This window comes from Pelobates fuscus, chromosome 5 (assembly GCF_036172605.1).
Source record: "Pelobates fuscus isolate aPelFus1 chromosome 5, aPelFus1.pri, whole genome shotgun sequence".
Classification (NCBI taxonomy): domain Eukaryota; kingdom Metazoa; phylum Chordata; class Amphibia; order Anura; family Pelobatidae; genus Pelobates; species Pelobates fuscus.
In genome coordinates, this window is record NC_086321.1 from 96,104,017 (window position 1) to 96,127,483 (window position 23,467).

The 23,467-nt window shown below is 43.8% G+C and overlaps 1 protein-coding gene across 4 annotated transcripts in view; it reads left to right on the forward strand.

The window, feature by feature from the left end:
- SREK1 (splicing regulatory glutamic acid and lysine rich protein 1) overlaps positions 1-23,467 on the forward strand; it is a 58,801-nt gene that overhangs the window by 21,657 nt on the left and 13,677 nt on the right. Inside the window, exons 3-6 of one of the 4 annotated variants that reach the window (XM_063454079.1) lie at positions 5,035-5,162; positions 12,589-12,621; positions 15,528-15,587; positions 16,689-16,895. In XM_063454079.1, the coding sequence (XP_063310149.1) occupies positions 5,035-5,162; positions 12,589-12,621; positions 15,528-15,587; positions 16,689-16,895 (428 nt within the window). The remainder of the gene's footprint in view (positions 1-5,034; positions 5,163-12,588; positions 12,622-15,527; positions 15,588-16,688; positions 16,896-23,467) is intronic. The other 3 variants (XM_063454081.1, XM_063454080.1, XM_063454082.1) reach the window with 3 other exon arrangements.

Consider the following 23,467-nt stretch of genomic DNA (forward strand, 5'->3'; position numbering starts at 1 on the left):
CCTTTCATTTTTTTTTCCTTTTGTATTTGTTCTATTTTGTATATACTTCATTACTTGAATTTTAATTATCTGCCTCCTTATACTAAAACAATGCTGAATATTGATGTAGGTGATTCATTGTTAAAAATTACACCCACAATCAATACCTCTCCTTATTCTTTGAATCCCTCTATTTAGCTTTAAAATGTCAGAACACTTGACGTTATTGTAATCTGTGTAACATCAACCTTGTATATAAAGCATAATTGTGCAGTGTATAAAGACACTAGAATTGAATCTATCCTTTGGTAGCATTAGAAGTGCAGAATCTGGTTCTTTTGGTTCATAACGCATGTTACTTGTGAAAATGCTTTTTATTTAATATGGCAGTGTTCCTTGCATCTGAAATTAAGTCCACATTTTATTTATTTTTAAGCATGCTATTTAGTCTTGCGTATATCGCAAATACATAATCAATTCCTTATACCAATAGACATATATTTTCCTACCCTGAATTTTCTTGACATCAAAGTATGCAGGTATACACATTCAAAAGACAAGAGTCCTAACTAGCAGTGTATTGAAGAAAACTTCGAGCTCCTCAGAAGATTCTTTTTAAAATCTTTTAGTACACAAAATGTTTTATTAGACTGTCATTTATTTATCCTATACCTAGTTAATATTGGATTTGTATGGGAAGCTGAGAATGTGATTAGCGTTAATATCCACAGAAAAGGTTGTCAGAATATCAATGGTATTTACAGCATGTGCCCCTTGATCTGGTTACAAAATATATTATGACCTTGATTTTGTTTTATTTAACAATGACCAATGTAGCTGTTGCTTATAGCAAATTAGATTATTTGTTTATTCTTGATAAATTTGTGTTGTTTCACCTTGCTGCAAAAGTCCCATGGGTAATGGAATGTCCCTGGTTAATGGGATGGACAGCATAGTATGTGATTTACACACTAAAGCTTATTTAACTCCCAGTGTTGTACTAGGCTGGAAAGAAGAGTGATGCAGATTGCTGTAGGTGTCCATATGAAACCAGTTTACACAGCATTGAACCCCTCACATGGCAACACTATCTTAAAATAACACTTTGGGCACTATGACCACTTCATTGGAATGAAGTTGGGGTGTCAGAAGGTCACTGTTGTCGGGTTACCTTGAGGGTTAATGCCCTTTTCCTTCCAGAATCACTGATTCTTGAAATAGGAAGCCTTGGAGAGGGCTGTTGCTGATTAGCTTTAAGAATCAGCTGGTGCTCTAAGACAATTGGTAGCTCACCATTCACGAAACAGCTTGAGAAAAAGAAGTACATTCCTCAAACAGTTTTGTGAATGGGCAGCTACTGATTGGCTTAGAGTGTCCGCTGATGCTCTCAGCCAGTCAGCGCTGCCCCTGTCCGAGACTTTCTGTTTCAAAAAAGCGGAAGGACGGGGCAGAGCTAAATGCCACTGGATTCAAGACTTTGGTGTTAGACCGTTTCATTATTCCGTTGTTAATGTTATGGTGCCTGGAATGTTCCTCTAAATACAGAGTGACAGTGGTTTTATTTTGAGACTGCATTGGTTTCAAGATGACGTGAGATTTATATAATTGTCAGTTTTTGGAATAGTTTACATCCATGGAACATGTGATGTGCAATTGCAGTGTTTCTTTTTTTTTTTTTATATAGCCCCTTCAATTCATGGGAATAAAAAAGTTAATTAGCGATGTGAATATTAATTTTAAAGGTGTTTGTTTAGATGACTGAGTTCTACTACACATAGACAATACCAGATGTTTGTCACTAGACCTATGAACTTCAAGCTTAAGTGAGCAGGAGCCTCCTAACCTCATGTTTCTGTTCACCTTCACACACTTGCTACAGTTTGTTTGATTTGTTTTGCATTCTTATTGTACGCCACTTCAGAAAATATTAATTTAACTTAAATATAAAGAAAATGATGCTGCTCATAGTGTTAAGGTATGCATGTTTGTGGGTTTCACTTTAAAGAGGAATTCCCGCCTTTGACAATATTTTTACTACCCTATAATTTTTTTTTTATTATTTTGATTAACTTTGTATGCCAAACTGTCAAAGTAATGTCTGGCTGTTGATGGCAATCACTTTATTCTTGTGATGCTTTGCACAGACCAGTGAAGCATTTTGGCAGAAATCTACCATAGAAAGACGAGGCACAAATGTGCCACCTTAATGGCAAATGCACATATGTGTACATAGTGCATCACTGGAAGATGTCAGCAGTACTTGGATGGATGTGTTGCAGAGGTAAGTGTGTCCTATACTTGCCTCCGCTACACACCTGGCTATTTGATTCTTCAATAGCATTTGCTAAGGTTGAGTGAAAACACAAATGCCACCAAGTTTTTGCTCTGAGAAAGTTCATATTGCGTTTAATGTGAACATAGCTAATCTGTACTAAATTGTAGTAAAGATGATTTACGGCACTCCAACAAAAATATATGTGTATATATATATATATATATATATATATATATTGTTTAAGCATAAAGTGTTCCTTTATCCATTTAGGTGCTTTTTTTTTTTTTCCCCTTGAAGTCTTCTTCCCGAGGAGACTATCAGGGATTACAGTCTCATCCTTCCTGTTCTGATGAAATTGGCACACGTGCAGCTATTTCTGCGAATACTAGAATGCTTCTCGTTCATAGGGAAGCATTAGACTAATGCTTCCTTATGGAAGCCATCTCTTTTGCTTTAGTAATGGACAGGAAGCCCTCCTGTCTGTCAGACTACCAGGGTGTTCCCAAATTAATTCTGCAGTTAACACCTAATGCACTTCAGCATTATGATGCCATTACACCTATGTGTTTATGCAGCCATAGGCACAACTCCCCTGACCGTGACTTACACAGCTTCCGTATCCACTTACATTTTTAACTTTGTTTTTTTGAACAGTGCTTTATTAAATTTTAGAATGCCTTATTTCCTGCTTGTTTTTAACCTGCACCAGCCACGTGTATGATTAAAGTTAGAGCAGAAGTTAAAAACTTGTAACGTAAACACACTGTGCTGTAAGATCTGACTGAAGATTAAGCCATTTTGTGTTTTTACGAGTCACAGCTGGGGAAGTGTTGTTAGGGCTACACAATACGGAAATAAAAGGGATTTAACTCTTAAATGTTAGTAACAACCCCTGGATGTTGGGCTAAGGTAACATCCCCAGGACGTACTTGAAAACCAGCGGAATCTGAATGTTCCTTTCCTGGTTAAATACTTTGTTATTATTATTAATTGAGCATTGAAACTGTAGATGGATGATGTATGCACCAAAACAGCTTCATTGAGCTAAAGCTGTTTTGTTGCTTAGTGTCCCTTCAAGCAAAAACGCCTTCTTTTAAGTGCTATAAATGTATGTGTGTGTGTGTACACACACACAGACCTCTTGCCACTTTACTTTTGAAGACTTTGCCCCATGTTGCTGCTCAACCTTGCACTAACAAGTTAATTATTATTATTGCCATTTATATAGCGCCAACAGATTCTGTTGCGCTATATAATGGGAGGTAACTATGATGCTCCGGTGCCAACTCCAGCCATAGTATAGGAAAGAAGATGAGTGCACTCTGGAGACTGTAGTAGTAAAGTAAAAATGCTTTTATTTAGCACAAATAAACATCAACGTTTCAGTCCTCCTGGTCTTGAGAAAAGTCCAGGAGGGCTGAAACATTAATGTTTATTTGTGCTAAGTAAAAGCATTTCTACTTTACTACTACAGTCTCCAGAGTGCACTCATCTTCATATATATATATATTAATATATATATATAATCTATCTCACTGTAACCTACACAGAATGGTGTTTTGGGTTTTTTCTCCAGTATTCACCGTGAATGATGGAAAATTAGCATGCATCTTGATTTATTCATTCTTCAGTCAAGAGCCTGCTGGCAAATTATTTTTCTCTCACTGTTCCTGAAGTGAGAGACACTTGCTTTCAGATTAAATTGACTAAGGAGTTAATTGTGATGATCTCTGTTGATTACAAATGGACAGGAGCATAGTGAGTGGCACTCTCCTGACCCTCCTTTGTGCTTCAAGCAAAACACTTCCTGGACAAATTGGAATTTTAGATCCTTTGTTTCTGTAAAACAGGAAATAAAAAAGGATATCTATGCTTGGTTATTCAAGGTATGGTACACACACAATGTGTGAAAGCTTTCTCTCACCTTAGAAACTTTTAAATTCAAGCTTTATAGTCATGGTTGGCATCAAAGTAACTTGGCACATAAACTTTGTTGGTGGCTGATAGATGACTCTGTATCTATTTTAGCCAATCTGCCAGGTTTCCAGTCATTATAAACTTACCATCTGTATTTTAAATGGTAAATCCTCTGGCTAATTTTCCTCACGATACCGCTCGGACAGATAGACGTACTAAAATACATTTGATGGAGAAGGAACTGATATTACATAGCGCTTGTTTTTTATTTTATTTTGGTTCTTTTCTCCCCCATTTATTTTTGTTTCCTTTTTTTCTCTCTCTTTTTTTCATTTTTTTTTTGTTTGTTTCCTATTTTTAAAAACAAAACTAATTTGGTAACTTGCATTTTCTGGGGATTAAACTTTAAAAAATGTTCTTCTTTTCTGTATCTGATGTTCTGTGTGCTATTAGTGATGCAGCCAACACGAACGGTTGTCATGTGTAACACAACTTTCGATCACCGTGAAAACACCGTCCTGGGAAAAGCCTCCATGCTTGATATCGTTTGGTTCATGAACCATAAGTTTCCAGTACAGGTGACCCATAGCTCAAAGTGTTAAATAATTGTCTATTCAGTTTTAAAATAATATTCCTTTATTGAGACTTAGTTTTTGAAGTTTTGCTCACTTTTGTTTTTTCCTTGTAGAGCAGGGTAATAAAATAGGATGGGAGGAAAAAAGGCCTTAAGTTCTTATTTCTTTCTTACTACGGATCTGTTAGTTCCTTTGATTTTCTTTTATGTAGTACAAGGATTATAAAAAGGGAACTGATCAACCAGGTCTTCCATTTCCCTTTCTAATATTCTGAATTTGCCTCCACAGGTAAAATACCAGAAGAAGCCAAGGCCTTATCTCTTTTGGCTCCAGCTCCTTCATTATCTAGCCTGCTTCCTGGGGCAGGTTTACTTCCAATTCCTACTCCAACTCCATCACCTTCTCCTTTAGCATCGGTAAGTAAATCACTTGAATTTAAACATTTTTTTTGAATGTTTGTGCTGTGCAATCCTTGAATGAACAACATACATTTTTTTTTTTTTTTTTATGTTTCTCACATGAATGAAATTGTTTTCTTAACTACCTAGTCTCAGTGGGTTTCACGCAGATGCCAACATAATATATCCATCTTTTTCTGTGATGTGTGGTTTAGTTTTTGAACTCTGTCATACTGGAGAATATGTGCACGTTCTTGTACGTCCTACGTGAGCTCTTTCAGTACGTTCCTAATGAAATGGTTGCCTTTTAGGCTAATGTGCTTTCAAATAGCATGGAAAGAAGCAGGAACCAATGTACTACATAGAAAAGGAATACTTTATTAAGAAATAGCAAAGTATCGAGCAGTGACACTTTTTAGGGGCATGATTTATGCACCAAAACGGCTTCATTAAGCTAAATTTGTTTTGTACAAAGAGTGTCCTATGAGTGTGTTAAACTGTTATATTTTATTCAGTTGCCTTAACAATAGAAAATCACAATCTATAAGCAAATTCGTAGGTGTAAGTAAAATCATATTAATATTTATAAAAACGCTTCATACATTCATTCATACTGATGTACAAATGAATGTTTGGCAAACTCTTGACAGGGTTATTCTCTAAAGTGAGAATTGCCAGAAGTTAAAAGTGAATTTCAAGTTTAGAGGAAAAATGGACAAAACTGAAAGTAGACTTGACTACTTTTTCACCCTTGTAAATAACTATTTGCTCATTGTTACATGCCCGTGCTCTACACAATCAGGGCAAAATGTATATAAAGCAAGGCAACCTGGAAGAGTTGAGTGGGTTCATGGTTCTCTAAGCACAGTGCACTTTGCAGGAAGTGCTTATGGTGCTTAGACTGACCTTGTAATATTTTTTGTAGCATTTTATAACATGACTCTTAATTTTTGTTTTAACTTTGTGGTAGAATAAAGTTTAAAATATGCATCCTGAGCAGTGATTTTCCCTAAGTGCCCTGCATTGCTAATGATGTTGGAGCACTAACATCTTTCCTCACCTTACTAGTGAACAGTGGTTAGCAAGGCTCATTCAAGAGTGGTTCATTTATATGTACTGTGACTAGAAGGTGTGTGGGTGCGAGCTTGTGTACACACGCATGCAGGGATGTGAATGTGGATCTGTGGCCCCATGGGAGAATATAAAGTCTAAAGGGCATGTGTTTACCACTAGGCATTTGTTGATTGTGGTTCCTAAAGTTTCAAGCAATTAAATTGCTGAATTATCAGCTTAAATGATTCCTGGTGTATGTTAATGTCTAAACTGAATATGGTTTGGAATGATTCACTGTGCTTAAAGGGACACTCTAGTCACCAGCTTATTGTATTTGTTCTGGTGAGTATAATCATTCCCCTCAGGCTTTTTGCAGTAAACACTGTCTTTTTAGAGAAAATGCAATCTTTACATTAAAGCCTAGGGATACCTCTACAGCCTAGGGCTTGTGCTTGATCTGTCTCCTTGACTGTCTCAGCAAATCCAATGCTTTCCTATGGGAAAACATTGTGATTGGCTTTGATCGACACTTCTGATGTCAGCCAAGTAGGCATATCACGGGCCGAGCCAGCACCAGCAGACTGAAATAAAAGTAAGATTTTACTATATTTAGGAGGGGGGGTGCGGGCGGTGAAGCCAGATGGTGTTTTTAGCATTATAGGGTCAGAAATACATGTTTCTGTTCCTGACCCTAAGGTGTTCATTTAATGAACGGTGAAATTTTTTTGTAGTAGTCTAACCTGTACAGCACTGCAGAAAATATTAATTTAACTTAAAGGATCACTATAGTGTCAGGAAAACAAAGCGGTTTTCTTGGGGTGCCCCCACCCTCAGGGTCCCCCTCCCGTGGCCCTGAAGGGGTTAAAAAACCCTCAGCCACTTACCTTAATCCAGCGCCGGGCTTCCTCGGTGCTGGTGACCTCTCCTCTCCCGCCGACGTCAGCTCCCCCGTCCGACGTTAGCGGAGCCGAATGCGCAATGTGCCTCCAGCGTCACAGATGCGCCTTTAGTGGCTGTCCGGAAGACATGCAATGCAAACATAGCAGTTTCTCTGAAACTAATATGTTTGCATCTGAAGGGTTAAAACCTGAGGGACCTTCTTTGAGCTTAAGTGGTCTGGGTGACTATAGTGTCCCTTTAAATATAAAGAAAATGATGCCCCTCAAATAGTGTTACGGTTTGCATGTTTGTGGGTTTCACTTTAAATAGGAATTCTTGTCTCTGGCAATATTTTTACTTTGTTGAGCTTAAACTGTGTAAAATGTTAACTTTAGTAACTTTTGAATTCTTTCCGAAAATACACATCGAAATGACTAAAATGTATTCAGTAGGGATCAACCGATTATCGGTCTGGCCGATATTATCGGCAGTTATTCAGTATTTTCGGTTATATACACACACTACACAAACACACTGCATTATATACACACACTACACAAACACACACTGCATTATATACACACTTTGCATTTACTATATACACACCACACTACACACAGACTGCATTCACTTTACGCACACTGCACAAACACACACTCTGCATTCTTTCAATACACACTACACAAACACACTCTGCATTCATTATATACACACTGCATCCACTACACACACACTACACAAACACACACAGCTCCCTGGTCTAAACACACTGTATCCACTGAACGTGGTATGTATATTTTTTGCTTTTAAAATGGTAAATGTACAGAATATAAGTTATCGGCCTGAAAGTTCAGAGATTATCGGTATCTGCTCTAAAAAAAATCAATATCGGTCGATTCCTAGTATTCAGTGTAATTACTGAATGGAGGTACTGCACTTAAAATGTTTGCCTCGGCAGTTTTTGTGGACTAAATTTCTATTGCTGCACTGCAATTTTTCTTACAAATAGCTACTATGTGGAAGTGTTGCAGTGCTAGTTAAAAGAAATTAAGCTTGTGAGGGAGCGTCTGTAATCTATCTTTTTTTAATTTTTTTATTTTGGTTGTGCCGAATGTTACAAGAATGCCTGTAATGCCACGACAGCAGAGACAGGCGCATTCATGTCAAATATAGTATAACATGGCATGACATTGAATAGATTAGCACAAATTTTAAATGTAAAATAATAATCAAGAAAACCGGACATGTTTGAACGTGAGTCTAGACGATTGAGATACATGTAGTGAAAGGTCAATGCTAGTAGACATGCCAGACTATAGAGCTTAGAGATGGTTAAAAGTGAGTTAGATCAGCGTAGAGTGGCTAAGCAGTGTATGAGACACAAGTCCACCACAGATTATATGAACTAGAGTGGTATCTGTACCGGCCAGATCACCCTATTGAGCCCGAGGTCTGCCAGGGCTTCCACACTCCTTCACCCGAATCCTAGTTTGAGGCTGGACAGAAGGCTTCCGACAGATAGGCACCAGCGTTGTGGGAGCCTCAGGTGCTGTTCTGTGTTGGAGTGCCTCTGTGTAACCCTTTGGTAAGTAGACTTTGGCACTTGTGGAACAGGCTTTCACTGCATTACGCGTTTGGGCACTGTGCCACTGCGCCATTTGATCCGCCGTCTTGTGGGTGCTCTCACCTTGTGTGAGCTCGTAGATGCTCGCGTGGAGCCTTGAGATGAGTGAGAACTTGTCGGGGATGCGGCAGGTCGATTCATCCCGCGTTCAAGCAGTCGTCCAGAAGTTGTGGAAGTGCCTGTCCAGTTGAGTGAGTATATCGGTGGTGTCAGCGTTGAATGTTTGGTGCCTCATGGCATCCGCCATTGCAGGAGAACGTCACTGCGCAGTTCAGGGGGCATCGTGTATGCTTCGTGCCTGGGTTCTCTGCAATCTATCATAAACCCACTGACTGTCAATGTAATCATTATTTGGGCCCCTGACTGTCATTGTAATCATTATTTGGGCCACTGACTGTCATTGTAATCCTTTCTTTTTGCCACTGACTCTCTCTGTAACCATTCTTTAGGCCACTGACTATCACTGAACCATTCTTTAGGCCATTGACTGTCACTGTAACCATTCTTTAGGCCATTGACTGTCACTGTAGCCATTCTTTAGGCCATTGACTGTCACTGTAACCATTCTTTAGGCCATTGACTGTCACTGTAACCATTCTTTAGGCCATTGACTTTCACTGTAACCATTATTTAGGCCACTGACTCTCTCTCTAACCATTCTTTAGGCCACTGACTCTCTCTGTAACCATTCTTTTGGCCACTGACTCTCTCTGTAACCATTCTTTAGGCCACTGACTATCACTGAATCATTCTTTAGGCCACTGACTGTCACTGTAACCGTTCTTTAGGCCATTGACTCTCTCTGTAACCGTTCTTTAGGCCATTGACTCTCTCTGTAACCATTCTTTAGGCCATTGACTCTCTCTGTAACCATTCTTTAGGCCACTGACTGTCACTGTAACCATTCTTTAGGCCACTGACTGTCACTGTAACCATTCTTTAGGCCACTGACTGTCACTGTAACCATTCTTTAGGCCACTGACTGTCACTGTAACCATTCTTTAGGCCACTGACTATCACTGAATCATTCTTTAGGCCATTGACTGTCACTAACCATTATTTAGGCCACTGACTCTCTCTGTAACCATTCTTTAGGCCACTGGCTCTCTCTGTAACCATTCTTTTGGCCACTGACTCTCTCTGTAACCATTCTTTTGGCCACTGACTCTCTCTGTAACCATTCTTTTGGCCACTGACTCTCTCTGTAACCATTCTTTTGGCCACTGACTCTCTCTGTAACCATTCTTTTGGCCACTGACTCTCTCTGTAACCATTCTTTAGGCCACTGACTATCACTGAATCATTCTTTAGGCCACTGACTGTCACTGTAACCATTCTTTAGGCCATTGACTCTCTCTGTAACCATTCTTTAGGCCATTGACTCTCTCTGTAACCATTCTTTAGGCCATTGACTCTCTCTGTAACCATTCTTTAGGCCATTGACTCTCTCTGTAACCATTCTTTAGGCCATTGACTCTCTCTGTAACCATTCTTTAGGCCATTGACTCTCTCTGTAACCATTCTTTAGGCCATTGACTCTCTCTGTAACCATTCTTTAGGCCATTGACTCTCTCTGTAACCATTCTTTAGGCCATTGACTCTCTCTGTAACCATTCTTTAGGCCACTTACTCTCTCTGTAACCATTCTTTAGGCCACTGACTATCACTGAATCATTCTTTAGGCCATTGACTGTCACTGTAACCATTATTTAGGCCACTGACTCTCTCTGTAACCATTCTTTAGGCCACTGGCTCTCTCTGTAACCATTATTTTGGCCACTGACTCTCTCTGTAACCATTCTTTTGGCCACTGACTCTCTCTGTAACCATTCTTTTGGCCACTGACTCTCTCTGTAACCATTCTTTTGGCCACTGACTCTCTCTGTAACCATTCTTTTGGCCACTGACTCTCTCTGTAACCATTCTTTAGGCCACTGACTGTCACTGTAACCATTCTTTAGGCCACTGACTGTCACTGTAACCATTCTTTAGGCCACTGACTGTCACTGTAACCATTCTTTAGGCCACTGACTGTCACTGTAACCATTCTTTAGGCCACTGACTATCACTGAATCATTCTTTAGGCCATTGACTGTCACTGTAACCATTATTTAGGCCACTGACTCTCTCTGTAACCATTCTTTAGGCCATTGACTCTCTCTGTAACCATTCTTTAGGCCATTGACTCTCTCCGTAACCATTCTTTAGGCCACTTACTCTCTCTGTAACCATTCTTTAGGCCACTGACTGTCACTGTAACCATTCTTTAGGCCACTGACTGTCACTGTAATCATTCTTTAGGCCACTGACTGTCACTGTAATCATTCTTTAATGAGAAAGTAGTGCAGCGCACTCAGACTACAAAAATACAAAAAACAAAGAAGGCTACTAAAATGCCTAACTAAGTATAAATATGGGGATTTGGTTCCACCATATGGCCATATGTTGTTAAGCCCACCACTACTTTCAAAGTACCCCATTATCGGTGGGTCCTACACTACAATGTGGGAGACAAATAAATAGTAATAGTGTCATAAATAAAATAGTGTTAAATACTAGTAAGAGCATAGTGAGTATACAAACAAAAGTGATGAAAGCAATTAAAAGCAGTGTTAAAACTAAATAATTAATGTGTTAGTGCTGAAAATGAGTATACTCACTAATGCAGATGACTGTGTTCACTGGAAAAAATAATAAAAGTGACTAGACTAATGACAAACTCCTCCTTAATATACACACCTGTGGCCACCTCTAAAGGAGACTCTGAAGCTGGGGGGGCCTGGGCGGGGTGCTTAACCCCTAAGGAATCTGGTCTGGACTCCAAATATAGTATTAACAGAGAAAGGATAGGGGGCACTCCCGAGACCTGAATTTTGCATGAAAGGTGCTGCCTGCTGTGACCAAAATTTCATGAATGAGAAAGTAGTGCAGCGCACTCAGACTACAAAAATACAAAAAACAAAGAAGGCTACTAAAATGCCTAACTAAGTATAAATATGGGGATTTGGTTCCACCATATGGCCATATGTTGTTAAGCCCACCACTACTTTCAAAGTACCCCATTATCGGTGGGTCCTACACTACAATGTGGGAGACAAATAAATAGTAATAGTGTCATAAATAAAATAGTGTTAAATACTAGTAAGAGCATAGTGAGTATACAAACAAAAGTGATGAAAGCGGCAGCACCTTTCATGCAAAATTCAGGTCTCGGGAGTGCCCCCTATCCTTTCTCTGTAATCATTCTTTAGGCCACTGACTGTCACTGTAATCATTCTTTAGGCCACTGACTGTCACTGTAATCATTCTTTTGGCCACTGACTGTCACTGTAACCATTCTTTAGGCCACTGACTGTCGCTGATACTTTTAACTTGCTGGATTCAGTGAACTCAAGGATCAGATTAAATAATGTATTGATACTTTGTTTTATCAGTGTATCAGTATTTCTTGATATTGGTCATGTTTTTCTTCTATAAGTACTGGCATTACCTGCAGAGCATGGCTTTGGGAGGCACACAAGTTAAATGATATTCCGGCGGCTTTACTAGAAATGAATAAGTCCACCACACTGCTTCTTTCATACCTCATGTGCTAAGCATGGTATTAACGCACAGTAAAATAAGACACTTTTTATATTTATTGTGTTTTGTCTTTTTAATTAGTTGATGCTAGCTACATACCTTACTCCATAGAAAAGTTGCCATTTTATCCTAGAAAACATATCTGATAGTTGAAAATGATAATTCTGGTCACCATTTCTCAGTAGCTGATGTGCCAAAATGCCTGTTTAACCTCTTTACTTGTTTTACTAATGTGGCATTTTTAGAATATTTTATTATACTGTGTGTTTGTGTGACACGACTATTAATCAGTCTAACTTTGTTTAGGTCCTTAGGAGAGAAAAAGTTGATGTGCCATTGGTAAGGAAATCTGATTATTAATCTAATTTGTGAGTGCTGGACCATTTTCCATTGGGGTGATTACATTGTTGGAGGGGTTCAAGACACCAAAACAACTCAATCTGAGGTGAAACAGCCCTCTTTAAAATGTGCTATACATCTTAATTTCTCAAATTAGACTGACTAATTATTAAAAATACACAAAAATAAGTCCTGCGCTCAGACTTCCACTACTCTTGGGCGACAGCAATGACCATAATACACATCAGCCCCAATACATACAGTAAAAACCAAACAAGAGAAGTTACTTGTGCACTATCCCAAATCACTATTTAAATAACTGGAGGTCTTTAGTATCACTCCAATGGCCATTAGATTGTAAACTCACATACCACATCAAGGCAAACCTCTTAGGAGAGTGCTACACTCAATGCCCACTGAGGTGGGCATGCTACTGTCCACCCCATGTGTTCCCTATTAAGGGTTAATAAAAGTATGTAAGGATTTAGAAAAATACCCCTCACTGTCTCATTAGAATTTTTTTTTTACCTGAAGGTGAATGAAGCAAAGTGAATTGTTAGTGTAGGACCCAGCTAAGAGGTTTGCCTTGATGGGGCAGGTGAGCTTGCAATCTAACGGCCATTTGAGTGATCCTAAAATCCTCCAGCTATTTAAATAGGGATTTGGGATAGTGCGAAAGTAAATATTTTCTTTGTCTAATTATTATTATTATTATTAAACACTGTGTCACTTGCTATGGTGCTCTCCAGCTGTCAGTAAATACATTGTCATGTTTTCTGGGAGGCAACCTACTACACCTTGTATAATCTGTTACTTCCACAATGTTGAATTCTGTAAAAACGCAAACCTGCATAGATCAGTCATATTAATTTACAGGGCCCAAGGCAATATCACATACTAAGCAGATGCTATTTAGCCTTTGCTTTGGTACCTCTTACTAATGAGAGTAAATTAATGATATAAGAAAATAAATTATTGAAATTGACTTAGTCACACAGAATGTTACTGCGATTTGTGTGAAGAGTTTATTGTTATACATTAAATCAATCAAAAATAAACTTCTCTGTATAGAATGTATTGTTTACCAAAAGAGGGAAAATTGTGAATTTGAAATCTGGAAGTTACTTGTTCCATTTAATCACAATACATTTCTAATTGTTAACATTCTGCCTCTATTCTACTTGTAATGTTCTTTCCAGCAATGTACTCACCACTATTTATTTAAGCTTGCAGTGTTTTCTGTACAATCAGTGTATATCATGCCCTTGATATGCAGTGTGTGTAGGTAATTGTTTCTTAGATGTATCTAGTTAGTTATAGAGTGGATGTTTTATATGCCAACTGTATATTCTGCTTCAGCTCTAGTTTTATTACGCATGCAATCACATTTGTATGAACATGTTTAGGGCACACAGCTCATTAAATCACACTGTATGCGTAACCATGTTCCTCATTGTTATCGTTACGGTTTTCATAAACAAATACTGGTTCTGCAGAATAATAGCAACATCCCTACAGTAAAGCTGTCCCTGCTGCCTTTGGTTATGCACACAGGGTACCGCATTGGTGATTTTGTAATTGGTATATTCCTTTTGGTGGCTAATTCCTTGTTGCTCTACACAGAATACTGGTCGCTGCCAATATATCAATGTTAGTTTTACCCACACCTTGTTATTGGACACCAAGAGTGTTCAAATGTTAGCTTTTGTTGTACATGTAATTCTTCCCCAAGTTACAAAACAATACATTTCTATTATGTACTTTCATGAGTAATTTTAATTTATAGTTATGTGCATGTTTTTTGTTTTTGTTTTTTTAAACCAGTCTTGACATATAACCTTTACCCTGCATCTCACCATACAAAGCTGCACTCGGCACGAGATTTGAATTGTATATCTTTATTGATGCTAAACGGTTTTCTCTATTATTGAAGCAAATCATTAGTATGTATGAGGATAACTGACATGCATGCTAATTTATATCTTTTGCAGGAGCTTCCATGCTTAAGCATGAAGCTTGATGCTTCATGCATTTTATATGTAATCAGTAGGCAGGATCCCAGCTATGTCCCTTCTAATGAGGATATACAAATAATCCCTGTGTATTCGATTTGTGGGCAGTGTATTAAATAGGGGCAGCATATTAGATTGGGTCTGCATGGAGGCGCTGAACGCTCTCCATGGAGATGCTGACTGGCCGCGCAACTTTTTGCCACACTTGCATTATAGCTTGAGATCATCAAGTTTGTGAAAGTGAACACACTCAGAGGACTTCAAAATCAACAAGATAAAGTAATGCATTTTTGAGTCATTCACTGCTGCCATGTCCAAATATTACATGTTTCGCAATCTGTAAAGTGGAGTTTAAAGGCTAACCCTGAATAAGATGTTGGCTAAGTATTTGGTTTCATTATGAAATATTTGCTTTCTCTTGATTTCTTTATTTTATCACTATGAAATTGGTTCTGTTCCTTTCAGTAATCTAATTTCTTGAAACCTGATAATAGCAAGTTTGACTTCATTACCAAGGTTTCTCTGCCAATATTAAACTTACATTAAATGCGCTTAAATGCCCAAATTGCAATGCTTATTTCCAAAAATCTACTTTTTTTTCTTGCTACTAATAATTTTGGTGTTTACAGTTGCATTTTCTTCTTATTGAGTACATAAATTACTTGGCTAAGGCTACCGGAGTTTTCTAACAGCGGCTACAAAGCAGCTATAATATGTATAAATAACTGATGCATAAACTGTGGTTTTTAGTCTTAATTTATCATCAGTTTGTTGCAAAATATATCAAACACAAAACTCTTTGTAACTTGAAGTACTTAAGTTGCTGTTATTGTAGTCTGCTATGAAAGTGTGGCATCTATTCAACCTTATTTGATTTTATCCACATATCTAAAGCTATTGCAGCTGCACACATCAAAAAGACTGGTGGCAGAGAACACTACACCCACTATAAAGGTAATTTATTATTCTGTTTTGGGCATTTATGTTTTATACACAATTTAATTTAGAATGTTTAGAATTAAACTTTTAGATTGTTTTTGTTTAAATGTTTCTTTTGAGTAGACAGTATCTCGAAATACATAGAATATCAAAATAATTGATTTTCAAACTCTATGGAGAGATGTATGCAAAACAATGTGTAATATACATGATATATGTTAATTGTGACTGGAGCTGTTTGGTATATAGGGTGGGAGGTTGCAGATTACCTACCAGTAAGCTATTTCAGTTGTTAATAAAGTGCCCTGTTAAGGTTTACATGGAGGTTGTTTTTTTGTTTTGTTTTTTGAGTGTGTGTGTTTAAAGTCAATCTACAACTATCACATTTTTAGTAACTAATTAGTTTCCTTAAACTTCTGCATGGGTTCTGGTGTTCAAGAAAAAATTCTAAAGGAATGCCAGAGCATGCATGTGCTCTTATGGCCATTCTCTACACATGCAGAGTGCATCCCAAACATAATTGGGCCATGGAGGAGGTAAGTGTTTTTATGTATTTATTAGTTTGAGGGTTTTTCCCCCCTCCTCCATCCTGCCACTATGTTACTCACTCCTCTGGGAATTTTTTTTTGAAGATTTTACTGTAGTGTAGTAAATGAGGAAAAAGGACAGTTCCTCTTTAAATTTATTTAGTAGAAGTTCACCAGATATAACCTCTGTAATTGAAACACACACATCTCTGCTTGACTTTGCTCAATAAGGCTGATCCGTGTCTGCAAGCTTCTAGTCTCGGTTGGCATTCCCTATCAATGATTCCTCTGCAGGTAACTAGGCACCTCTGTTGGCTCTGTTAATAGCTGCAGGAATGCCAAATTCTAAGCATTTCACTGTTTAGCTCAGTGACCCCCATTGCAATTTGCCTATTTTAAACAAGTGAGGCCCTTTCTCTGACATACTGAAGCTTATACTTTTTTTTATTTTATTCTTTTGTTTGCAGAATAGTGAATGTTAATTCCTAACATGTGTTGTGTGATTTGTGACAGAGGGTCTGCCTAAAATAGTTTCTATATATTAAAATATTTTAATAGGCAGCATTTTCACATTACTTTGTTTTGGCAGCTAAGTGTCCCGTTTACCACATTGGCGACGACATTACCAACACCTTTGGAACCTGTTATACCGACCTTAGCCCCCGTGATACCAGCTTTAACACCTGCCATCCCAGCACTTGCTGACTTGCCGCAACCACCTTTGATGGGTAATGTGGATCCTACAAAAGTTGACGAAATCAGGAGAACAATTTATGTTGGAAACCTAAATTCGCAGGTGATTGTAATATGTTACACACTCAGCATTTTAGAATATAGTCTGTTTATAAGCTATGGTTTCGCACACAAAGTGCATAGGAAGTAACAATATAACTCATAGTTTCTCCTGTTTTAGAAGGAATTTAAAAGTATGTAAAAGCTGAGATTGGAAGCCAACTTTTTTTTTTTTTTTTCCCAATACAATGTTTTGAGAGATAAGCTGAGGGATATGAGAAAAAAATATTTTGTAAATATTTGAGAATAGTACAGCACCCAAACTTGCAACCATGCATATGATGCAAATGTATTTCATCTGTAAACTAATGCATGCACTCACACATATGTGAAACAGATACATTTTATGGGATTAATTTTATGAACAAGAAAACATCATCATACTTTGCCCGTTTGTTTTATTGAAAGAGCAAGGGTTTCATATCTGTAAATTCCTGGTTGATGTCTTCTCTTGAGAGAAGATTCTGAGATTTGGTTTGAGGACCAGTAGCTGTCTGGATCTTTTTAAAGGAACACTATAGTGTTAGGAATACAAACCTAATATTCCTGACATAGTTAGAAAAAACGCACATCAGGTGCAGGGCAGAAAATGTCCTACACCTGTTGTGTTAAGAAGGGGACTAAGTGGATAACCAGGGCATAACCCCGAAGTACAGATATAGAAGAAAAGAAAAACAATTAGAACTGGTCTCAGACAAAGAACTGTAAATGAGATTTTTTTTTTATAGCTACTGTGCACCGAACATAGCCTAGAATTCATAAGGAAACCGATACTATTAAGTTTAACCTGGCAACACTGTTTTTGTATCAAACAGCCAGGTGGATACAACAGCCAGGTGGATACAATATACCCCCAAGCTATTAAATATTACATCTAATCTTTTCATTACCAAATGCACATTCTTGAAAGCAATTGGTTCCCTTTTTAATCACTATTGTTTTTCACGGTTTCTAACACTATTACAATTAAAGGACCACTCTAGTGCCAGGAAAGCATACTCGTTTTCCTGGCACTAGAGTGCCCTGAGGGTGCCCCCACCCTCAGGGACCCCCTCCCGCCCGGCTCTGGAAAGGGGAAAGGGGTTAAATCTTACCTTTTTCCAGCGCTGGGCGGAAAGCTCTCCTCCTGCTCTCCTCCTCCGATCCGCCTCTTCTCCTCTCCGTCGGCTGAATGCGCACGCGCGGCAAGAGCTGCGCGCGCATTCAGCCGGTCACATAGGAAAGCATTCATAATGCTTTCCTATGGACGCTTGCGTGCTCTCACTGTGATTTTCACAGTGAGAATCACGCAAGCGCCTCTAGCGGCTTTCAATGAGACAGCCACTAGAGGATTAGGGGGAAGGCTTAACTAATTGATAAACATAGCAGTTTCATTAACATAGCAGTTTCTCTGGGTGCCTAGAGTGGTCCTTTAAGTGTTTATCTGTGGTTCATTTTTACTCTTTGTGGCACTACTATACGTCATTGCCATCTAATACAGTTTTCTTTTTTTTAATTTTGCTACGCATAGGACCTGAAAATCTATAGTGGTAACATTGTAAGTCCTGGTACCAGTTCTTTGTCTGAGACCAGTTCTAACCCCCCCTCCACCCACTTATATTCCTGACAGTCTAGGATTTGCTGTTTATGCCCTTGGCTCCCCTCTCCATTGAGATTAAAGATGAATTTACTCCCCTTTTTTTCCTGCGACCAGTCTACCCTCTCCTGGCTTCACCTCTTTTCCTTAAAGGAACACTAGTGTCAGGGGCACACACATATATTCCTCACACTGTTGTGGTAAAATTGCTATTTACCACTCTTTTCTTTAAAAAGGTGATTATACTTCCCTTTTCTCCCTCGCCATGCAGGTCTCTTTGTGGCGGGTTACGCCTCTTTGGCTGAGATCATTAGCCAATCCAATACTTTCCTAAAGTGCTGCGTCAATCAGTATCTCCTGGAAGCGCTGAAAGTATGTGCTGCACTACTGACACAGGAAGCACCTTTAGTGGCCGTCTGAGTGAATGCCACTAGAAGTGTTACTGAAAAGGCATTGTTTACAGTGCTAAGGCTGTAGGGACAGGCTGTAGTTCTCAGAATCACTACACGAAGCTTTAACATTCTGGCCTTCAGGAATCCTCTTTCAAAAAGGGAATGCCCTATTTTTTTTAATAGCATGGATTTATAGAACTGCTGATGAAATTCCATTCTGCCATAGGGTCTTTAGGGCCCCAATTTATCTTGCAAGAGTAGTGCAATTGGTTCTTAAAGGGTCAATTAGATATATTTGAATTCTAGGTGAAGAAACATTTCGTACAGTAAGCATGTATATTAGGGATGAATAAAGTACTGTGTGAAATAGATATTTAAGAGAATGTGATATAAAATTGATTAGTTGCATTTGCAAAGAATATAAATAATAATCGTTCCCCCCCCAAGCCCCTTCGTGCGTCTCGTTCCCCCCAAGCCCCTTCGTGCGTCTCGTTCCCCCCAAGCCCCTTCGTGCGTCTCGTTCCCCCAAGCCCCTTCGTGCGTCTCGTTCCCCCCAAGCCCCTTCGTGCGTCTCGTTCCCCCAAGCCCCTTCGTGAGTCTCGTTCCCCCCCAAGCCCCATCTGTGCGTCTCGTTCCCCCCCAAGCCCCATCTGTGCGTCTCGTTCCCCCCCAAGCCCCATCTGTGCGTCTCGTTCCCCCCCAAGCCCCTCTGTGCGTCTCGTTCCCCCCCAAGCCCCTCTGTGCGTCTCGTTCCCCCCCAAGCCCCTCTGTGCGTCTCGTTCCCCCCCAAGCCCCTTCGTGCGTCTCGTTCCCCCCAAGCACCTTCGTGCGTCTCGTTCCCCCCAAGCCCCTTCGTGCGTCTCGTTCCCCCCAAGCCCCTTCGTGCGTCTCGTTCCCCCCAAGCCCCTTCGTGCGTCTCGTTCCCCCCAAGCCCCTTCGTGCGTCTCGTTCCCCCCAAGCCCCTTCGTGCGTCTCGTTCCCCCCAAGCCCCTTCGTGCGTCTCGTTCCCCCCAAGCCCCTTCGTGCGTCTCGTTCCCCCCAAGCCCCTTCGTGCGTCTCGTTCCCCCCAAGCCCCTTCGTGCGTCTCGTTCCCCCCAAGCCCCTTCGTGCGTCTCGTTCCCCCCAAGCCCCTTCGTGCATCTCGTTCCCCCCAAGCCCCTTCGTGAGTCTCGTTCCCCCCAAGCCCCTTCGTGCGTCTCGTTCCCCCCCAAGCCCCTCTGTGCGTCTCGTTCCCCCCCAAGCCCCTCTGTGCGTCTCGTTCCCCCCCAAGCCCCTCTGTGCGTCTCGTTCCCCCCCAAGCCCCTCCGTGCGTCTCGTTCCCCCCCAAGCCCCTCCGTGCGTCTCGTTCCCCCCCCAAGCCCCTCCGTGCGTCTCGTTCCCCCCCAAGCCCCTCCGTGCGTCTCGTTCCCCCCCAAGCCCCTCCGTGCGTCTCGTTCCCCCCCAAGCCCCTCCGTGCGTCTCGTTCCCCCCCAAGCCCCTCCGTGCGTCTCGTTCCCCCCAAGCCCCTCCGTGCGTCTCGTTCCCCCCCAAGCCCCTCCGTGCGTCTCGTTCCCCCCCAAGCCCCTCCGTGCGTCTCGTTCCCCCCCAAGCCCCTCCGTGCGTCTCGTTCCCCCCCAAGCCTCTCCGTGCGTCTCGTTCCCCCCCAAGCCTCTCCGTGCGTCTCGTTCCCCCAAGCCCCTCCGTGCGTCTCGTTCCCCCAAGCCCCTCCGTGCGTCTCGTTCCCCCCCAAGCCCCTCCGTGCGTCTCGTTCCCCCCCAAGCCCCTTCGTGAGTCTCGTTCCCCCAAGCCCCTCCGTGCGTCTCGTTCCCCCCAAGCCCCTCCGTGCGTCTCGTTCCCCCCCAAGCCCCTCCGTGCGTCTCGTTCCCCCAAGCCCCTCCGTGCGTCTCGTTCCCCCAAGCCCCTCCCTGCGTCTCGTTCCCCCCCAAGCCCCTCCGTGCGTCTCGTTCCCCCCCCAAGCCCCTCCGTGCGTCTCGTTCCCCCCCAAGCCCCTCCGTGCGTCTCGTTCCGCCCAAGCCCCTCCGTGCGTCTCGTTCCCCCAAGCCCCTCCGTGCGTCTCGTTCCCCCCAAGCCCCTTCGTGCGTCTCGTTCCCCCCAAGCCCCTTCGTGCGTCTCGTTCCCCCCAAGCCCCTTCGTGCGTCTCGTTCCCCCCAAGCCCCTTCGTGCGTCTCGTTCCCCCCAAGCCCCTTCGTGCGTCTCGTTCCCCCCAAGCCCCTTCGTGCGTCTCGTTCCCCCCAAGCCCCTTCGTGCGTCTCGTTCCCCCCAAGCCCCTTTGTGCGTCTCGTTCCCCCCAAGCCCCTTTGTGCGTCTCGTTCCCCCCAAGCCCCTCCGTGCGTCTCGTTCCCCCCCAAGCCCCTCCGTGCGTCTCGTTCCCCCCCAAGCCCCTCCGTGCGTCTCGTTCCCCCCAAGCCCCTCCCTGCGTCTCGTTCCCCCCAAGCCCCTCCGTGCGTCTCGTTCCCCCCCAAGCCCCTCCGTGCGTCTCGTTCCCCCCCAAGCCCCTCCGTGCGTCTCGTTCCCCCCAAGCCCCTCCGTGCGTCTCGTTCCCCCCAAGCCCCTCCGTGCGTCTCGTTCCCCCCAAGCCCCTCCGTGCGTCTCGTTCCCCCCAAGCCCCTCCGTGCGTCTCGTTCCCCCCAAGCCCCTCCGTGCGTCTCGTTCCCCCCAAGCCCCTCCGTGCGTCTCGTTCCCCCCAAGCCCCTTCGTGCGTCTCGTTCCCCCCAAGCCCCTTTGTGCGTCTCGTTCCCCCCAAGCCCCTTTGTGCGTCTCGTTCCCCCCAAGCCCCTTTGTGCGTCTCGTTCCCCCCAAGCCCCTTTGTGCGTCTCGTTCCCCCCCAAGCCCCTCCGTGCGTCTCGTTCCCCCCAAGCCCCTCCGTGCGTCTCGTTCCCCCCAAGCCCCTCCGTGCGTCTCGTTCCCCCCAAGCCCCTCCGTGCGTCTCGTTCCCCCCAAGCCCCTTCGTGCGTCTCGTTCCCCCCAAGCCCCTTTGTGCGTCTCGTTCCCCCCAAGCCCCTTTGTGCGTCTCGTTCCCCCCAAGCCCCTTTGTGCGTCTCGTTCCCCCCAAGCCCCTTTGTGCGTCTCGTTCCCCCCAAGCCCCTTCGTGCGTCTCGTTCCCCCCAAGCCCCTTTGTGCGTCTCGTTCCCCCAAGCCCCTTCGTGCGTCTCGTTCCCCCCCAAGCCCCTTCGTGCGTCTCGTTCCCCCCCAAGCCCCTTCGTGCGTCTCGTTCCCTCCCAAGCCCCTTCGTGCGTCTCGTTCCCCCCCAAGCCCCTTTCGTGCGTCTCGTTCCCCCCAAGCCCCTTTCGTGCGTCTTGTTCCCCCCAAGCCCCTTTCGTGCGTCTTGTTCCCCCCAAGCCCCTTCGTGCGTCTTGTTCCCCCAAGCCCCTTCGTGCGTCTTGTTCCCCCAAGCCCCTTCGTGCGTCTCGTTCCCCCCAAGCCCCTTCGTGCTTCTTGTTCCCCCAAGCCCCTTCGTGCGTCTTGTTCCCCCAAGCCCCTTCGTGCGTCTCGTTCCCCCCAAGCCCCTTCGTGCGTCTCGTTCCCCCCCCAAGCCCCTTCGTGCGTCTCGTTCCCCCCCAAGCCCCTCCGTGCGTCTCGTTCCCCCCCAAGCCCCTCCGTGCGTCTCGTTCCCCCCAAGCCCCTCCTTGCGTCTCGTTCCCCCAAGCCCCTCCGTGCGTCTCGTTCCCCCCAAGCCCCTTTGTGCGTCTCGTTCCCCCCAAGCCCCTTCGTGCGTCTCGTTCCCCCCCAAGCCCCTTCGTGCGTCTCGTTCCCCCCCAAGCCCCTCCGTGCGTCTCGTTCCCCCCCAAGCCCCTCCGTGCGTCTCGTTTCCCCCTAAGCCCCTCCGTGCGTCTCGTTCCCCCAAGCCCCTTCGTGCGTCTCGTTCCCCCCAAGCCCCTTTGTGCGTCTCGTTCCCCCCCAAGCCCCTTCGTGCGTCTCGTTCCCCCCCAAGCCCCTTCGTGCGTCTCGTTCGCCCCCAAGCCCCTTCGTGCGTCTCGTTCGCCCCCAAGCCCCTTCGTGCGTCTCGTTCGCCCCCAAGCCCCTTCGTGCGTCTCGTTCCCCCCCAAGCCCCTCCGTGCGTCTCGTTCCCCCCAAGCCCCTCCGTGCGTCTCGTTCCCCCCAAGCCCCTCCGTGCGTCTCGTTCCCCCCAATCCCCTCCGTGCGTCTCGTTCCCCCCAATCCCCTTCGTGCGTCTCGTTCCCCCAAGCCCCTTCGTGCGTCTCGTTCCCCCAAGCCCCTTCGTGCGTCTTGTTCCCCCAAGCCCCTTTGTGCGTCTCGTTCCCCCCCCAAGCCCCTTCGTGCGTCTCGTTCCCCCCCAAGCCCCTTCGTGCGTCTCGTTCCCCCAAGCCCCTCCGTGCGTCTCGTTCCCCCCAAGCCGCTCCGTGCGTCTCGTTCCCCCCAAGCCCCTCCGTGCGTCTCGTTCCCCCCAATCCCCTCCGTGCGTCTCGTTCCCCCAAGCCCCTTCGTGCGTCTCGTTCCCCCAAGCCCCTTCGTGCGTCTCGTTCCCCCAAGCCCCTTCGTGCGTCTTGTTCCCCCAAGCCCCTTCGTGCGTCTCGTTCCCCCCCAAGCCCCTTCGTGCGTCTCGTTCCCCCCAAGCCCCTTCGTGCGTCTCGTTCCCCCCAAGCCCCT